Here is a 19632-nt window from a genome sequence, read left to right as displayed (position 1 = left end):
TGTTACCCTTAGTGAAACTGACCTGATCAAGGAGATGGAGGTTTGAGAAAAAAGACTAATGTTAAAATAATATAACCCAATACTATCTTTTCTTAATTCTTCTCTTGTAGCTTATTGCATGTATTTACCAGTTAGGAAAAGAGAAGATTGAGATTCCTTGAAGAGGACAAATGCAACAGATCTCTGCTTCTAGCCCTCGCTATTAATGAGGGCTCCCTTCTCTGCATCTAACCTACCCAATGTAAGAAAATGCCTGTTCTGGTAATAAGAATGCTCTTACTCCAAGGGCCTTAGCCCTGTAATGCAAATGAAGTCACCAGAATTTGGAAACCAGAAAAAAAAGTGATCAAGTTCTGAGGTATTTTCCTGCCTTTCCTATTTGTTAGAAGGATATACTGATGGTATTCGAGGCAAATATAAATCTATAGGGTAGCAACTTTGCCAGAAACAAAAGTGACTGTTACGTGATGAAACTTCCTCTTTTTGCATACTGTTTCTTGGAGGCTGCAAGTCAAGACAATATACTTTCAGAAAAGACTTTCTTCCCTGAAAGCTGCCTCTTTTGAAAGGCATCCATGTAGCACAAATGGTAGCCTGAGGTGAGGAAGAAATGAACTTCTGGTGGATATCCTGGTGCTATGACTTTCTGTCTGTGTGTCTGTGCCAATGGTTTTATTTCTCTGAGAGTTCGTTTTCTCACGTGTGCAAGAGGGATAATATCAGCCTTCAGAATTGCTGGGCAAGGATGAGAAAACACGGGCAGAGCTCCTAGCTCAGAGTGAGTGCTCAATAAATAAGTGGTCTAGGTTAAGGACACCAGTACCAGCAACATCGTGTCCATATTACATTTTGATCCTTATTAATAAAGAGCAAATATTGGAATGACTAGGAGTCAGTTTCATCAGAATGCTCCCAGTCACCTACCTATATCTTAAATATTACCTTCTCCTTCTTGGAAGCTTTTCACCCCTGAAATCTTTATGTATGTGTCTTTTTATTTTCTGAACATTTAGAGCATGCATTATTTATGCAACAGAATTTAATACTTTAGTGAACAGTGCCTTGTATTGTTAAGTGATTCATTCTGGATATTAGAATTAATTCTCTACCCAAATATAAAATGCATGAGAAAAGGCTTTGTTTGGACTTAAGTTGCTATTGATACAAAGATAGAAATAAAATATTTAAAACTGTGAGCTTAGGAAAAGAAATAAATGTGGGTTGTGAAGAGTCTGGTAAGTAAGGACTTAAAGGAACTACGTGGGGTAATGGCTGCAGGGTTTAGTCTCAAAGGATAGTTAGCGTTGGGTAGTTGGAATGGGATGGCAGTGAAGAAGGTATCTGAGGTGGAGGGGAAGCATGAATAAAAGCAAGGAACCCTAGACAGGGTGATAGGTGCAGAAATTGTAAGGATGTCATTCAAGGTTGTTTGGGCTGCACTGCACAGTATGTAAGGATAAGAGATGCGTTGAGGGAGCCAGAGTCTAAGTCACAGTGGACATCCAGAATGTGGTTACCAGAAAGGGAATTGGAGTGGGTCAAATTGAGTAATAGGGATCAACTGCATAAGGTGGTGGATAGAAACTAGACTTTCTGTGGTGATCCTTTTAGTACATACAGAGATTGGAATGTAAAGCTATATGTGTGAAAGTTATGGGGAAAAAACAAAACAAAAACACTTAGATTATGAGAACAAAATGGTGGGCACTATGAGGAACATTGGGCAAAGGGAGTCAACTGCATGGTGTTGGTTGGATCCTCCTTTGGGAGGATCATAATGTGGCATATGCGAAGGTGAACTATTCTGATGTACACCTGTAACCAATATAAAGTTATAAACTAATATTGCTTCAATAAAAAATGAAAAAAACAAGCAAGGTCACTCAAAGGGTGAAGCAGGGACTGGCAGATTAACATCATTCAGGACTTTGTAAAATGCTAATTCTAGGCCCTCCCTGGTGGCGCTACGGGTTAGGATGTAGCACTGCAAGTAGCCACATTTGACCCCATTTGACCCCCCAGCCCCTGGCGTGACCCACATGGCGCAACAGACCTCTCCGTCTCTTCTGCTGCTCCCTTCAGCAGTGTACTTTACTTTGTCAATCTGCCTGTTCTGCTCCCCACTCTGTCTCTGGTGAATCCTTTCACTGCCCTGCACCTCTAGCCTACACCCCAGTTCTGTATGCATAAGTAATTAAATCGTTAAAAAAAAATGAAATGCTAATTCTTAGGCCCGGCTCCAGACCTATTATATCAGACTTTTTGGAGTTGGAATCAGGAAACTTTATTTTTAAAACTGGTATAAGTTGTGAGGGTTGAGAAAATGCTGGCTTAAGTCATAAATAAATGAGACCACCCAGAAAGAGAAGTTGACCAAACATGGGAAAATACTGTTTTATGAACGCTCTACTTTTTATAGCCTATTGATTACTTCTCATTTACATCTCTGCTAACTCCCTACTCCTACCGTCATCATTTCTCACTGGACCTATATGTTTTCCACTTCTGTGATAGCCTGTTTTACTCTCTATTCTTCTCACACTCATGAACACTTCATTCCTTCCACCTCAAACTCCAGGGAATGTTCACCTGTTTATAAGCCTGCAATTATGCTCACGCTGGTAACCAGCCTTCAAGACAGACCTCAATGATCCTGCTAGTCTATCCTTATCGCAGTCATGAAGTTGGTTTGTGTGAAAAGTGCAATGTGGCAGAAGTGATGCCATATTATTTCTGAGGTACCTTTTCTTTTGTGGGAAGTTAGGTGCCATGTTTTGAGAACCCTGAGTCCCCTAGGAGTGATCTGAATGATAAGGAACTGAGGCTTTCTGCCAACAACCACACAAGTGAACTGTGTTGATCATGAACCCTGTAGCCCCAGATCTGTCCCCCAACAGATTGACTAAAGCCTCCAAAGGAATCTGAGCAGAAACTAACCAGTTAAGCTACTCCTGGATAGACCTTCTGAAAATGTGCGTAATCACAAATGCTGGTGGTTATAAGTGGACAAATTTGGGGGTACTTTTTATACTGTTACTGGTAACTAACACACTCATGATTTGGTCCTTGTACCACTCCAAATTCATCTCCTAGCGCTCAGCCTTTGCTCCCTCCATGCCAGTTGCCTACTCCCTGACTGGAGAAGCAGGTTCCATTCAAGAGTTATTCTCTGCAACAAGAGGATTCATCAGAGACAGAGTGGGGAGCACAACAGGCAGATCTACTGAAATGCACTGCTGAGGAAGCAGCAGGTGGGTCAGGAGAGGTCTGTCACGCCATGTGGGTCAACTCCCTGGTGGGGTATTGAACTTGTTCTGCAGTAGCAGCAGAGAGCTTCATAATGCAGTGCTTTAACCCGTTGCACCAGGAAGTAGAGCCCTCCTTAACTGTGCTTTTAATGAATGATTGTGGGGAACATTTTTTCATGGGCTTGTTTGCCAACAGTATATCCTCTTTAGTGAAATATTTATACATCTTTTTAAAAATTTTTTTAAAGATTTATTTATTTATTCATACAGAACTGGAGTACAGGCCAGAGATGCGCAGGGTGAGAGGATTCACCAGAGACAGAGAGGGGAACAGAACAGGCAGATCAACGAAATATAGTGCTGAGGGGAGCATTGGGCGGGTCAGGAGAGGTCTGCCTCACCATGTGGATCTCCTCAGGGGCAGGCGGGGATGGAACTCATGCGGAAGTGGCTTAAGCTTCTTAGTGCAGTGCTTTAACCTGCTGTGCCACTAGGGAGGGCCCGAAATATTTATACATCTTTTTAAATCCATCTTGTAATTGGATTGTCTTTTCATTATTGAATTTTGGGATTTCTTTATATATTCTAGATACAAATTTTTTTTTGTATGTTATTTACAAATATTTTCTTCTGGTATGTGATTTCTCTCTTCATTCTCTTAGAGCAAATCTTTAAAGTTTTGATTAAATCAATTATATCATTTTCTTTTATTATGGCCAGTAGTTTTGCTAACAAGTTTAAGACCTCTTTCTTTTATTGTTTTTCAAAATGTGTTTTGATTTTTTTTACACTTAAGTCTGTGATACATTTTGAGTCTTTTTATACAAGGTATAAATTTTAGACTCAAAATGAGTCTATTTTTATACAAGGTATAAGTTTTAGACTCAAAATGTGTGAGGTTTAGGTTAAGGCTTAGGTTATTTTTGTCTGTTTATAAAGTCCATTCATAACATTTCTTGTTTTCACACCATTTTCACATATTCATTCTAATTCTTTACTGAATTTCCTTTGCACCTTGGCCATGTTCATGTGGGTCTGTATCTGAGTTCCTTAATATGTTTATTGGTGTGTTTATCCTTCTGTTAACACCTAAATGTCTTGGCTACTGTAGCTAAATAGTGAGCTTTAACTTTAGGAAAAGCCTTTTCTTTTTAAGGTTTTCTGCTGCCATATGAATTTTAAATAAACTTATCTATCCCTACAGAAAACCTTGCTGGAATTTTTTATAAGAATTGTGATAAAGATAGATCAATTTAAAGAGAATTGGTATCTTTACTGTGTTAAATCTTCCAAACCATAAGCACATTGATTTTCCAGCTACTTATGTCTTTGATTTCATTAATTAGCATTTTGTAATTTTTTTATCATAATAACCCTATACATTTTGTTAGATTTTCAAAGTACATTTTAAATTTCAGTTTCCACTTATTAATTGCTATGCATGAATGCATTTGATTTTTATGTGCTGATCTTATAGTCTTCAACCATGCTGAGCTCAATTATTAGTTGTAGGGACATTTTAAAATACAGATTCCTTTGGATTTTTTGTGTAGACACTCATATTACTTATGAATACAAAGTCTTGTTTCATTTTCATTCTATTTTTTCATGCCTGAGTGATCGACCAGTACTTCCAGCACCATGTTGAATAGGAGTGATGAAAATAGACCTCCTTGTCTTGTTACTGCTCTTAGAAAGTAGGCAATAGACTGAAGACTGAAATCTTTCACAATTAGGTATGATATTAACTGGAGAACTTTTTTCACTGCTCTTTATGAGTTCCCCTCTATGTCTAGCTTATTGAGAGATTGTTTTTGTCATGAGTAGATGCTGAATTTTCTGAAATGGTTTTCCTTTGTTAATTGATATGATCATATAATTTTCCTTTTTTAGATATTTGATATAGAGCATTACATTCAATTGAGTTTTGATTACCAAACAGGCTTTACATATATGGAATAAATACCACTTGGTCATGGTATATTATTTTTATATATTGTTGTACTTAATTTGCTAATACTTTGTAGATCTAAGAATTTTTATATCTAAATTGATGATAGATACTGTTTATTTTTTCCTTTTTACTGTCTTTATCTGGTTTTGGTTAAAAAAAATCAGCTTCATAAATACAGGAACTGTTTCCTCTTACCTGTTTCCTAAAAGAAAGTATTGTATTTTTAAGTAATAGGTAGCTTTTTTTTCAGGCAAACCATGTTGTTCTGGGGAAATCATAAACATGGTAACATGTCAAGTAGGAACCAGCCTTGTATGTTTCTCAGAAGTCCTCTGTGCAAGAGTCAAAGTGTGAAGTTCAAGTTTGGGAGATTCCAGAAGTGGGGAGATGTGACGTCGATGTGTGTCTTCCTACTCTCTAGTATATTAAACACTTAGAAGCACTTAGAAGTGCTGAAAATTTTACTTATTTTCTACTTAGTACCTATCCTTTACTTCTTGTCTTGGATATTTCTTGTCTTGAAATACGAGTAATATTTCCCTCTCTTTTAGGAAAAATCCAGAGCCAGGGGAAATAGGGCTGGGAGCACAGATTAAAAGAATACATTGTATGATGTCTGTTTCAAAATTTGAATTAAAGTAATGTATGATTCTGCGAGTTCTGACAGATACAAAGAGTTGTATATCTGCCACGGCAATCAAAATACCAAGTTGATTTGGTATCTTGGCTCTATCACCTCTCAATCCCTTGCCACACTCCTTCTGACAACAATTGAATTTATAGGCAATCCTATAGTTTTTCCTTTTTCAGAGTATCATAAATGAAATCAAACAGTATAGAAATTTTTGACATGGGATTGCTCACTTAATAATACATCTGTATCATCACTTCTATCAGTAATTTTCCTCCTGTTCCCACCCCCCAGCAAGTTTCCTGCTGGTTTTCTTCTGTCTGAAATTCTCTCAAAGACTCTGATCTTCAGTGTTTCTTAAGATACGAAAGAATAGGAAGACACACCTCAAAGTCACATCTCTCCCATATTCGGAATCTCCATCTTGAGCTTTGCACTTTGACACATGCACTGTGGGCTTCTGAGAACACACACACACACACACACACAAATGTAAAGGAAACATATTACTCTTACTCCCAAACCAGATGGAACATAGATTTGTAAGTTTGAAAAGCAGTTCAGACCCTGCCTGGTGGCCAGCGGGTTAAAACACAGCATTGCAAGCTAGCCACAATGGGTTCAGTGCAAGTTCAATCCCAGGCCCTGGAGGTGATCCATCTGGTGCAGAAGACCTCTCTGGTCTCACCCACTGCTCCCATTAGCAGTGTACTTGGTCAATCTGCCTGTTCTGCTCCCCCACTCTGTCTCTGGTGAATCCTCTCACCAGCCCCACACCTCTGGCCTGTATCTCTGTTCTGTATGCATAAAGTAAAGATGTAAATCTTTTTAAAAAATTATAATTCGGCCCTCCTTGGTGGTGCAGCGGGTTAAAGCACAGCACTAAGAAGCTAAAGCTACTTCCGCATGAGTTGGATTCCTGCCTGCCCTGGAGGTGACCACATGGCGAGGCAGACCTCTCCTGACCCGCCCGCTGCTCCCCTCAGCAATGTACTTCGTCGATCTGCCTGTTCTGCTCCCCACTCTGTCTCTGGTGAAGCCTCTCACCGCCCCTGAGCCTCTGGCCTGTACCCCAGTTCTGTATGCACAAATAAATCTTTAAAGATTAAAAAAAATTATAATTAAAAAAAAAGAAAAAGAAAAGCAATTAAAGAATTTTCTAATCCCACCCACTGAGAACCATATTCAAATTGTTCTAGGAAAATTTTTTGAAACTGTAAGCTTGACCTTTCACCTCTTCTTCCTGTGATTCCCTGAGAAGGAGAAGAATTATCACATAGCAGCCTCTTGATCTCCATTCCCACACTGAGAATCACTGGGTTACAAATTCTGTTACTGATGAATGGGATTTAGCTCTCTCAAAGTCTTGGAATGGAGAATAATAGTGTATCTTAGAGTGTTAGATCTTCATGATTTTACATGTAAGGAACTTGAAATTCTAAGAGGCGACCCTCTTCTCACATAGCAGAGCTGTGGTAAACCATACCTACACTTAGTCTAGAACATTAGTCTCAACATTAATGTGTAGGCAGATCATTGTGGTACCTTGTTAGTAGGAAGATTCTGATTTAGTAGGTCTAGACCCGGGTCTGAGATCATCTATTCAGTCAGAGCAAGTGTGGGTGGTACTAATGTTGTTCACACACACACACACACACACACACACACACACACAAACACACACACACTTTGAAAAAAAGATTTATTTATACGTACAAGAACAGGGTACAGGCCAGAAGTATAGGGGGTGTACCAGAGACAGAATGGGGAGCACAAGAGGCAGATCTACTGAAATACACTGCTGAGGGGAGCAGTTGGAAGGACAGGAGAGGTCTGCTGCGCCATGTGGGTCACCTCCATGGCCAGCATTGAACTCCAGGATTGCTGCTGATTGCTTCATAGTGCTGAGACTTAATTAACCCCTTGCACCACCAGTGAGGCCCTCCTGTTATATTTTTGAGTATCAACATTTTAGACCATTCACCTCATTGGTCTTTTCATTGCCTAATGAAATGGAGTTTTCCACCAAAGAAATGGAGAATTTGTAAGGGTCTAGCAGATAAGCATGTACCTAATGTGTAGAAGTATAAATGGTAATGGAGACACAGAGGTAGGGATGGAAAGATCCATCCAGTGTATTCTCTGCAAGGTATTTGTTGTCTTTAAAACACCCCTAATTTTAGTAAAGACTATGAGAAAGCTTATACAAAAAAATCGTTAAGCTCTTTAGCTGCCAAAGTAATCTGCTTGGGGTTTCAGGTCAAGGTTCTTTATGCCTCAGAAGGTTAAATTGACCTTCATTCTCTATAACTTTATGGAGTGCAATACTCTACAAGTAACAATTTAGGGAAAGCACACTGCAGTTCACTGGCAAGGCATGAGAGCCACCAACACATGTATCTGAGTGCATGTCTGCCTTGCTGTTGTGTGGGAGAACAACAGTTGATTGTTCAATGGACCAAGGTTTAGCCTACCTCCTGGCTCTATTACTACCTTTATATATGTCTTGAATAGGTCACTTATTTTGTCTATGTGAATTTTGTCAAAAGAGTTTAGTGACACTGGCATATGGGCTATGGTCACTTAAAGTCATGTCCATAAAATTTATATATAAAGTTTATATATAAAATTATGTACAATTTAATAATAGTAGCTCAATACAATTGAAATGTACCCAAAAGATAAGGTAGCCTGTGTCAGAGACCTTGAAGCTTTTCTAATATATGATACAGCAATCAGTTCTCAAATAAATGTCATCATTAACAGTTCCCATTTATCATTTGAGATTTTTCTCTCTCAGGTATCACTGAATTTTATGTAATTCCTGATTTGTGGTTCTGTATTTTAGAAGAAATAAATACACAATACTTGGCTGACAAGATATTGTTTATTTCTCAATGTCACTGCTCATGTGACCAATATCTGACCGTAGCATGGGGCACTGGGGTTCACTCTCTTCTTTCTAGTAATCTAGAGTCCTGTAAGAGTTATGCTGTGTGTGTGTGTGTGTGTGTGTGTATGTGTGTATGAGAGAGAGAGAGACTGGGAGAAGGATGGAGGGAGTAAAGATATCTCAATGAGAGAAGGACAAAATATTTAAATCACAAACTGTAAATCTGCTCTTGGATATCCCTGTTTTGTGTGTGTGTGAATTCAATACCTATATATTGACAGGAGAGAGCTCACATCTGTTTGGTAAGAATATTCCATTATTAGGAAACTCCTAAGCCTGTCCCAGTCTCACCCTATATTCTTCCAATTCCTTTGCACCGTCATTGGTGCTCTCAGCTTATGATGGTGAGATTAGATCACCGAAGAGTATTACAGAGAGAAATCAGGATGCAAAGCTTCTTTATTCATCAACTGTGAAGAGGCAACTGGACAGCTTATAGGAGCAACACTCAGCTTTTGAGTGTTTTGAAATTTCTCAACTTCCGGTGAGTTTAAACAGGATATAACTGCAGGATTTTGTGGGGAGGGGGTTAATCTAGATCTAAAACAAGAAATGGAAAAGGACATTCTGAACCTGTGAGCTTCTACTGGGGCTGCAAATGGAAATGGGTGAAAACATGAAGAAAATATACCCAAAACTTCCTTATAGTGCCATGAGACAGGCTAGTAAGTGAACTTGATTATTATAAGGTCACTACAAACCTTGATTACTAAGTTCATTTAAAAAGAACCCCAAAACTGACCCTCCCTTTTTGTGGCTTCACAGCAAACAGGAAAGGAGGGTTCTTGGACACTGAAGGACCACAGAGCAAACAGTTCTTTACTCCCAGGATGTGCTTGAAAATTTGGCCCAAGCACCGAGAGGCTGACGTGAGAGAGTAGGCTGAGGAGAAAGCCAGTGGTGAGGGAGCATGGGAATGACCGCAGTGCAGCGCGGGTGGCTTCACCTTCTCCCTCTGAGGGTAAAATGTTTGTTTGTTCCATTCTGAAGCAAGGTACTTGCTGGATTTTGTTTTTGTTTTTTTATGAGCTTGGTTTGGGTCTTCCTTGGCTCTCCAAATTACTTATTATCTCTGCCTTAGCAGGACCCTGGGTGACACTGAACCCCATTAATGGAGGAAAGAGTGTCCTTGTACCAACAGCCATCATAATCAATCAGAAATGGAATTGTCTCTCTCCACGTTTACTGAGAAAGAAATAACAGATGTCGGGGGTGATAAGAGCAGCATCAGGGAGCCTGACTAAAAAATCTTCTGAAACTGCTTTTTCTTAGCTGGAATTTTATGGTAGTTCCTTCTTTGTAGATTTCTACAGCTAAGCTCTGTTGCCTTGGGTCTAAGGTGACACTAGCCCTGGTTCCCAGTCAACACCCCCACCCCCCACAAAAAGAGCAGAAATAAAACGCTATGCCTTGAAATCTTACTTTTCTACTTACAGAAATTATAGAATATAATTTTAGAAATTATATTATAATTAAATTAATTATAGAAATTAAAAAATACTTCTACTTTTTATAGAAGGATACTTTGTCATTTTCAAAAAGGGAAGGAGCCAGCATTGCTTAAAGAACAGGAAAGTCTTTTGCCTCACAGAGAAGTGGATTACTTGACACCTTTGGAGGCAAATATGTGAAACTCTTCTTATTGCAAAGATCAAGTCAGATACTGAATTCAAGATTACTTAACTTCAGGGTTGCCCTCGGAATTCCTAGGAAAGCCTTGACAGGACATGTTTAGCCTTTGCTGATATCTGTGGCTGACAGATTTCCAAGGCAGGAAATGGTCTTTTTTGTTCTATTCCTCCCAAGGGTTTTTCTGGGGGAACTAGAGGGTAGAACTTTGACAGAAACATGGCATGGTTTGCCTGGTATGGAAGGCACTCACAAATGAAATATTGCACATGAAATACACAGTGCATGCAGCCACGATTCTCACGCCCTGTGCAAATCTCGATGGACCTGATATCCAGGGATTAAACAGACAACTGTTATTCAGCTCTTTCTGTAGAGAATTCTTTCACAGAATGCCTCATGTTTAAAATTAGACACAAACTCTGTACAAGCCTAAAGGAGCACGTTCAAAATGATCTAATTGTGCAAAAGAAACTTGCAAGAAAATGACAGGGTGGAAAGGGGGAATGAAATTCAGGGAAGATAGAATTCAAGTATAACTTGTATGTTCTTTGGGGTTTGTTAGAGATGTCAAGTGCTCCAATGCAGGCTTCTTTTTCTTTTTCTTTTTTTTTTTTTAATATTTATTTATTTATGCATACGAAACTGGGGTATAGGCCAGAGGTGCAGGGTGCAGGATCCCTGGATCCTCTCACCAGACACAGAACAGGGAGAAGAACAGGCAGATCGACTAAGTACACTGCTTAGGGGATCTGCTGAAGGGAGCACTGGGCCAGACAGGAGAGGTCTGCTGTGCCATTGTGGGTCACCTCCCTGGGCAGGGATGGAACTCTGCTGAAGCGGCTGCAGGGAGCTTCACAGTGCTGTGCTTTAACTTGTTGTGCCACCAGGGAGGGCCCTCCAAGGCAGGTTTCTTAAGGCATTATTTTGAAACCTGGAATGAGTTAGTAGTTGAGGTATTTGAGGGATATAGAGGATTGTCCAGCAATCCTCTTGATGATGGCAGTCACCTCTTGTGTATGACGAGGATTCTTCAGCAATTGGCTGAGAAAAGGGGGTATAGGAAGTCAAGGAGAACCTGTGCCACGGCTCTAGACTTGTCTTCCTGACCCCCAAGTCTAGTATTTATACTTTTTACAGTCTTTTTTGAACCCTTTGCGCCAATCTGTGCATATTATCCCCTTTAATTTTCCACAAAACCTTAAATAGAAGATATTATTTGATTCATTTTATAGATGGAATGAGGTCCAGAGAGATTATCTACCATTACACAATGGCTGGAGGAGCAGGAATTTGAAACAATGTCTATTTAATTCTTAAAAGCATACCTTACAGTGTATTTTACCCCAACTATAACTTGACATATTAGAATTACCTTAGACCATTAAACATAATAGGATCATGATAAGATGCGAGATAAAATACAAGGTTTCCAGTTAAATTTAAATTTCAGGTAAACAACAAGTGAATTAAAAAAAACACATAAGTACAGTCCATTAAGTATTTGGGATATACTTCTACTAAAAGTACTCATTTGTCATTTATCTGAAATTCAAATTTAACTAGCTGCCCTATATATATTTTTTATTTGCTAAGTCTGGTGATCCTCTCCTGTTTTGCTCCTCATTCTGTCTCTGGTGAATCCTCTCACCGCCCACACCACTGGCCTACAACCCAGTTCTTGCATACATAAATAAATAAAAATTATTAAAAAAAAAAATCTGGTGATCCTGATCTTGGTAAACTCTCCAAATAAGAGAAAGGAAACTTTGTAATTTCTTACTACAGTGAAGGGTTTGGTAAGTCAAAAACACTTGATCCAAGAGAAATTCTGCAGTTTTTCTCTGTGGCTTTGGCAATGCTGGGATGTGTTCCTGGTAGCACATTCTTGAGAATAATACTGCTCTTGGCTGCTCACCTGTGATTCCCATGGCCCCAGCTCTACTTGGGAGGGTTACAAACTTTGCTTATTTACTAGGCAAGAGAGGACCCATAGCACAAGCATAGATTCAGTGAGTTTTAAAGGCTTAGCATCACATTTTCTTAAGCCACTGAGGGCTTTGTGAAGTGCGAGCAGCAAAGGCCTTCTTTCTGACTTGATGGGTAAGGTCACAGGGTTAGGATTTTACAACCCAAGCTTCAAAGTTCTAGGTCAACTTTTTGTTTACTCATTTGTCAAATAGCTATTGTATGCCAAGTTTTGTTGTAGGCTCTGAGGCTACAGAAATGAACACAAACTGAAAAAGAAAGCCTCTTGGGGCATATTCCCTTTGGGGATTAGGACAAATCCATAGCATGAGCAAGTGATGCAGGGCCCTGGCCTGGTTCACCATCCCTGGCACCAACTCCCGGATTAGTCAATGTGTTGCTGTTGAGCAAGTTGAGAACTGGCAAAAGAGAATGAAATTAGCAACTGGGAGAATGAAAATAAGGAAAAAACATCTTGGAGGGAAGGAATACTTTAGCATGATTTTGAAAGTAAGATGAAAAATTTGATGAAGTTATATAATGTAGGACTTGAGGGATATATAGTGTGGTTGGAAGAAGAAAGATGATTATCATATGTCAAAGATTATCAGGAAAGTTGGATTTAAGATTATTAGCATAAATCTATGATGGATGAAATAAGGAATTCTATAAAAAAAAAAAGCTCCCAGCAGTAGGTTATGGAAGGAGTTGGTTCAAGGCCAGTTCAAGGCTAGTTGGATGTTCTTTGGAGTTTCAAAATATTCCTTCCCATAATAATTAGTATCAACTTTTGTGGCAGCAGTTTTTTTTTTTTTTTTTGGTATTTAAGGATGATGCAAAATTTAAAAACTAAAAGAAAAGCCTAGGAAAATGAAATGGGAAGGTTCATGATTTGGGCAGGAGAAAATATTAAAAATGTCTAAGAGATGCATGATTAAAGATCCTGGTGTTTAGATATAAAGTTCAGAACATATTACTTAATCTTTCTTCACTGACGTGCCAATTTGTGTTTGTGTGTGTGCTGGGATGTATTGACTACTTTGAGAATTAAATTAAACAAAGCAATAAGGACTATAAAGAACAAAGGTCATGAAAGTGGGCTAGTAAACAGTCAGGTTATTTTGCAGCTGGATGGAAAAATACATGAAATGCAAAGAATATATCAGTGCTGTAAAGACTAAAAATCATTTTGTCCATTTTTCCCCATTTACAAATGGTGGAACTAGTATTCACGGAGGGGAATAAATCCTTAGAATAAATTCACCTAGAAAGCCAATGGTGGAAACTGGAACAACTTACCTATCTGGATTTTGGTGTTAACTTAAAACATGTGTTAGTTGTCAGGTTACATAGTGCCTCCATTTACTCATACATTATTTTCCTTAAAATTCCTCTCAGAAATGGCAACTTCTCTCCTTCTGTGTCAATGTTAAATGCTGAGCTTTTTAGCAAGGTATTTTTCTTCCCCCACTTACAGTGATGATCTAATAAGCAATTGTTCCCATATCTTAAAGGGTCTCCTTTTTTTCCTTTCATTGTCTAAGGAGCCTGAAGAGAACCAGCATCCATATAAGGATTATCAAAATGAGTGACAACATTAAACATTTGGCCCCTCCTGCTTCAAACCAGGGTCCTACCACTCCACGCAAAGGGCCCCCCAAGTTCAAGCAGAGGCAGACTCGCCAATTCAAAAGCAAACCACCTAAGAAAGGTGTGAAAGGGTAAGACCAAGATGAAAAATATGACTCCTTTTTTTTTTTCCTTCTCAAAGATGGCTTTGGTGTTGAGAAATTAATGCTTTCAATATTCAATAGAATTAAAAAGTCTCCTTTCCATCCTCTGTTTTCTAACATAGCCATGGCTGAATCATGTCAGGAACACTGGCACCTTTATTCTCCTAGTACCCAGGGATATAGCCAAATGTAGCAGCAAGTGGAATCTGTCACAATAACCTTCACCCTGACCTTCCAGACTTTTCTTTTACCATTTGTGTTTGCCAACATACTCTATGCATATAATTTATTGTTATGACTTTAATCTTATGTCTTTAGTTTTTCTTTCTCTCCTTGTCAATATGCTATTTATTTTCAGCAGGCTTTCAAATGTCGGTTTCTTTTTTGAAGTCATCATTGACTATTAGACAAACATCAACTTCCATTTGCATTTTGTACATTCCACTATTTTAGCTTGTTTTATTTTATATGACATTTAATAGCTAACATCTGTTCCTTGAGACTGAGGTCCCATAGGAAAAAATATTTGTGTTTGCCTTATCTCCTTGGCCTACAACAATGCCTGGTACGTAGTAGATGCTTAAGAAATACTTTTGGATAACTGGATAAGTCGCTGGATTAACTACCTTAATGCCTTTTTATAGTGTTTTCTCATTCCAAGTTCTTTTTTAGATAGTGGTTCTTGACCAAATTACCCATGGAGAATTCTTTCTGGCTATCATTTGTTTTAGGATGAATTTTTTTTTTAAGATTTATTTATTTATTCATACAGAACTGGAGTACAGGCCAGAGATGCGGAGGGTGGGAGGATTCACTAGAGACAGAGCGGGGAGCAGAACAGGCAGGTCAACAATGTACACTGCTGAGGGGAGCAGCAGGTGGGTCAGGAGAAGTTGCAGTGCCATGAGGGTCACCTCTGGGGTGGGGATTAAACTCATGCTAAAGTGGCTTTAGCTTCTCAGTGCTGTGTTTTAACCCACTGCACCACCAGGGAGGGCCCTATTTTAGGATGAATTTTTATAGGGGGAAGCTATCCCTTTACTAGGGTCTATTGTCTAAAATGTCCGTGGGGCATTTTCTGACAGTTCAATGCAAACAAAAGGAGCTTCTAAATACAAAAACTTAAGACTCTTCTTTCCTATTGAGTGAGGAAATTCTCTATATGAGTCATTTCAGAAACCATTTATTCTGAACTTAGCTCATTTCTCTTTCCTTTTGTCTATAGGTTTGGAGATGACATTCCAGGCATGGAGGGACTAGGAACAGGTGAGCCTCCAAAGGATTAAGTAAGGGCTTTCTTTACTGTTGAAGTTTTACCTTTTCATATATTTCCAGCTTGAAGGGGCAGGTGAAAGTTATAATAAATACCTAAGGCAGAAGATATTTGAAGTCTTGGAAATATGGGAGTTTAATCTAAACTCCTGAGTGAATTCTCTTGTTTTGTTGAACAGCTCTTAGGGATATTAAATGATAGGTTATAAGCTTTCATGTAGAAAAGTTCTCAGTTAGTGTAGCCCAATTTTCTTTCATTTTCAGAAGAGAAATATGAGACAGGAATTAAGTGACAATTTGAGGCCAGTGAGTGAAGTATTGGAAACAAGAGTGGACCTGGAGAACCATTCTACTCTGCAAACCACTCACTTACCAACTTCCTTTTAAAAAAAAAAATAAATAAAGTTTGCTGGCATCCAGAACAGGACTTGACACTCTGTATATGTCCAATACATGATTTTTAAATTTGTTTGAAGTATTTAACCTAAGTTATTGGAAATTCCTTTTAAAATGAATAGACTTCATTTTTTTTTTTTTAAAGATTTATTTATTTGTACATACAGAACTGGGGTACAGGCCAGAGGCTCAGGGGCGGTGAGAGGCTTCACCAGAGACAGAGTGGGGAGCAGAACAGGCAGATCGACGAAGTACACTGCTGAGGGGAGCAGCGGGTGGGTCAGGAGAGGTCTGGCTCGCCATGTGGTCTCCTCCGGGGCAGGCGGGATTTGAACTCATGCGGAAGTGGCTTCAGCCTCTCAGTGCAGTGCTTTAACCCGCTGCGCCACCAGGGAGGGCCTAGACTTCATTTTTAAGAGAAGTTTTAGGTTTATAGAGAAAAAGAAGCAGAAAAATCAAACTGGCTATATACCCTCTCAGACACCATCTTTTATTTGTCTATTATCAGCACCTTGTATTAATGCAATGCACTTATTATAACTGATGGACTAGTATTGATGTAATATTATTAGCTAAAGTCAGTGCTTGCTTTAGGGGTCATTCTTTGTGTTGCCAAGTTATGAGGGTTTTGACTAATGTGCTCCACTATTAAAATTTCATATAAAATAGTTTCACAGACCTAAAATACCCTGTACTTCACCTGCTCATCTCTCCCTCTCCACTAAATGGCTTTTACTAACTTTATAGTTTTACCTTTTCCAGACTGCCATGTAATTGGAATCATACAGTATGTAGTTCCTCCAGACTGGCTTCTTGTACTTAGAATTGCATATTCATTTAAGGTTCCTCCCTGTGTTTTTTTGTGGCTTAATAGCTTGCTTCTTTTTGTCACTGAATAATATCTCATTGTATGATTGTATCACAGTTCATTTTATTTTGGGATGCCTTGTTGTTCCAAGTTTGGGCAATAATGAATAAAACTCATTAAGGTTTTTGTGTGGATATAAGTTTTCAACTCTTCCTATATACTTTGACAACTGGTGGCATATATAGTTTTCCATGTTCTTACTAGGGAATTCATTTTGCTCTCAAATGCCAATCCTGGAATATCAACCTGATTTTTTTTTGTTGTTGTTACTTTATAAAAGTAATTGCTGTTTTTTCTAAATCAACTGTTTCTATAGTTCGGCCAGATATGTACAAGCCTAGAAAATTCTCTTTGGACTTGGGAAGGAGATATGCTTCAGTCTGCTAGCATATATAGTATAGTGGAATAAGATTTATACTGAGAAAAGGTCTGAGATCTTTGACCTAGCTTAGTCTCATCTCTACAACTCAATGATTTTTTTTTTCATCAGTATTTAATCCCTCTAGGTTATGGCCATCTGGGACAATAATATCATATGCCTAAAGCAAGTGACTGTATTAAATGAAGTCTTCTCAATATGATCGGAAGTGGCATTCAAAATGTTAATGAACTGAAAACTGTGTTAGAGAAGTCCAGTGATACATATGGATCTCTTGGGAGTAAGGAGACTGGATTTGCAGACCAGAGGGATTTAGTGATCGTTTTCTCATTTTATCCCTTGGCCTCATTACAATTCCACTTTTGTTCCTTCCTTAGTGGTTGCACTTTGGGGAAACCCCTTGAGATCTGTAAACTGCCCCTAAACAGGGTCACCCTGGTTAAAATCTTTAGGTCTCTCCCCAAAAAGGATGCAAAATAAAGCTAACAGGATGCCTTTGGTTGGGGCTGGGTTAGGGCTATTCGCTGGGTGTCAGAACCTTGAGATCTGATCCTTCCAGGCCTGTAGGTGCAGTCTATAAACTCTCCACAATGAGTAGGAGAAAGGGCACAGATCTGCCTAAAGAATGTCTTCTGAACTGAAGAGATTTTCCTGGGAGTGAGGTTTACAAATTCTTCCCTCTCTTGCAGATATCACAGTGATCTGTCCCTGGGAGGCCTTCAGTCACCTGGAATTGCATGAGCTCGCCCAGTTTGGGATCATCTGAAGCACCAGAGATTCTGCTATTCTCAATAGCATCTTCTGTAACTTTAGTCATTGCTCAGCCAGTCTTAACATTCAGCTGTTCGGAAATGGTTTTTTTGGCTTACATAATCGTTTTCCTTAAGTTACTAAGATTTCTCTTGAGGTCAGACTCTTTCTTGTAGTGGTAGAAAATAGTGGATGAAAATTGACTTCTGTTAGGGCATTTCAAACTTATCCTATCAACTGGTTAGAAGTCATCAGTACTTCTCTAAATTTTATTAAGTCCTTTAAATCTATTTTTGCTAGGCATTCATTATGATCAGTAGTAGACTATTAAGATAACATTTATATCACTCCCCCCCTTCTCATTTAATAAAGGAGCTATTTATCTTGACTCTTAGGATGAATTTATATTAAATGCTATATGCAAATACCCGATGCCCATTCATGAGGACCCATTAAACAAAGACAGAGCCTTACCACAGAGGCTGATTAGGAACCAAGACCTATTTCTTAGTTGCAGCTTTGTAAATCATGCACCTTCTGGATCTGACTTATATTGAGTTAGGTCTTCCTGAGGTCCCAAGCCACTCTAAGTTGAGGAAACTGGAGATTTAAACTCAGGATTCTTACCTCATGAGCCTTCATATTTTTACTGCCTTGATTCAGTTGATTGAAAAGACTTACATACATTAAAGTTTAATTCTCAAATATCCAGGATGGGGCATTGACCCCTTCATATAAAGTGATGGTTTGCTTCATCCCTGGCTGTGTCAAGAGCAGTGTGCCCACAGAACTCTTACACAGTGCTTTGAAGGCAATTGTGCAATTCAGAGGTTGCCACTGTCTGATAGGCTCTTTGGTACTAGCAGCGTTTTCATTTCTTCATTTCAGTTTTGTAACCTGTGGTGACAGAATGGAGTAAATTAACTGTAAAGAGAAGAAGACCATAGGAGAAAAACTATTTGGGTTTTAATCCTGGCTCTTCCAGGAAATTGTTTTATAACTATGGGCAAAGATTTCAACCTGTGGCCTAAATGAGATAATCTAAAGTTGTGGTAGTGATAAATGCTGTGGCTGTGAAGTCACCAGTCTGTGCATGAAAATTAGAACAGTTCAGCCCTTAAGAAAGCCCATTCTTCTGTACAGATGGCCCCTTTAAGTTCTGGCCAGAAAGGTAGAAGCCCAAGGAGCACATCTTGATTGCAGAGGGAATGAGATTGGATTTCTAGGCCATGGACAAATTTAAAACATGCCTATTTCTTCTTTTAATTCTTGGTCTGATTAGAATTTCACTTATATTTGCTTCTTAGTGGGGGAAAAAAGGTACAGAAAAAAAGTAAGGTGTACATTCAAAAGTGGAACCATGATGTGTAAAAAATGTAGTGGCAAGTGTCTTCCCTTTCCAGCAGGAGCTCCTACCTCCAGCCTGCTGCTCCTAGTGACAGCCAGAGCCTTCAGGTTGCCTGTGTTCATTCTGGTGTGTATTTCAGCTAGGGAGGTCTGGATTCTTCTCCAGCTGGGTGACAGTCTGGTCCATATAACTTATTTTTGAAATGCTTCTCTAAATATGGACCAGTAACATTAACAAAACACAATTCACCCAAAGGAATCTATCCAATGACCAGGATGGAGAAGGATCTAGAAACCATACTACATAAAGAACTCTTAATGAAACTGATTATATTTATCTTGGAGGAGAAAATGGTAATTGCCAGCAAATATATGCGATATTGCAGTGAAGAGGATGACACATTAAGCATTAAATGGTAAGTTATTAATTTAATTTAAAGCCCATTCAAACTCTAGAATTTTATTCTTTCTATTCCTGAATTCAAATGCTGCCATTTTTTTTTT

General features: G+C 38.8%; 1 protein-coding gene across 1 annotated transcript in view; it reads left to right on the top strand.

Moving 5' to 3' along the window:
* PDE6H (phosphodiesterase 6H, cGMP-specific, cone, gamma) overlaps positions 1-18038 on the top strand; it is a 79355-nt gene extending 61317 nt beyond the window's left edge. The window contains exons 2-4 of the mRNA XM_004693251.2: positions 13928-14104; positions 15342-15382; positions 17721-18038. Of these exons, the coding sequence (XP_004693308.1) occupies positions 13968-14104; positions 15342-15382; positions 17721-17797 (255 nt within the window). The 5' untranslated portion in view covers positions 13928-13967 and the 3' untranslated portion in view covers positions 17798-18038. The remainder of the gene's footprint in view (positions 1-13927; positions 14105-15341; positions 15383-17720) is intronic.
* Positions 18039-19632: the final 1594 nt, after the last annotated feature.

The sequence above is a fragment of the Condylura cristata genome, unplaced genomic scaffold (genome assembly GCF_000260355.1).
Source record: "Condylura cristata isolate star-nosed mole 26May11 unplaced genomic scaffold, ConCri1.0 scaffold00036, whole genome shotgun sequence".
NCBI lineage: Eukaryota > Metazoa > Chordata > Mammalia > Eulipotyphla > Talpidae > Condylura > Condylura cristata.
This window is presented reverse-complemented; position numbering and strand designations above follow the sequence as displayed.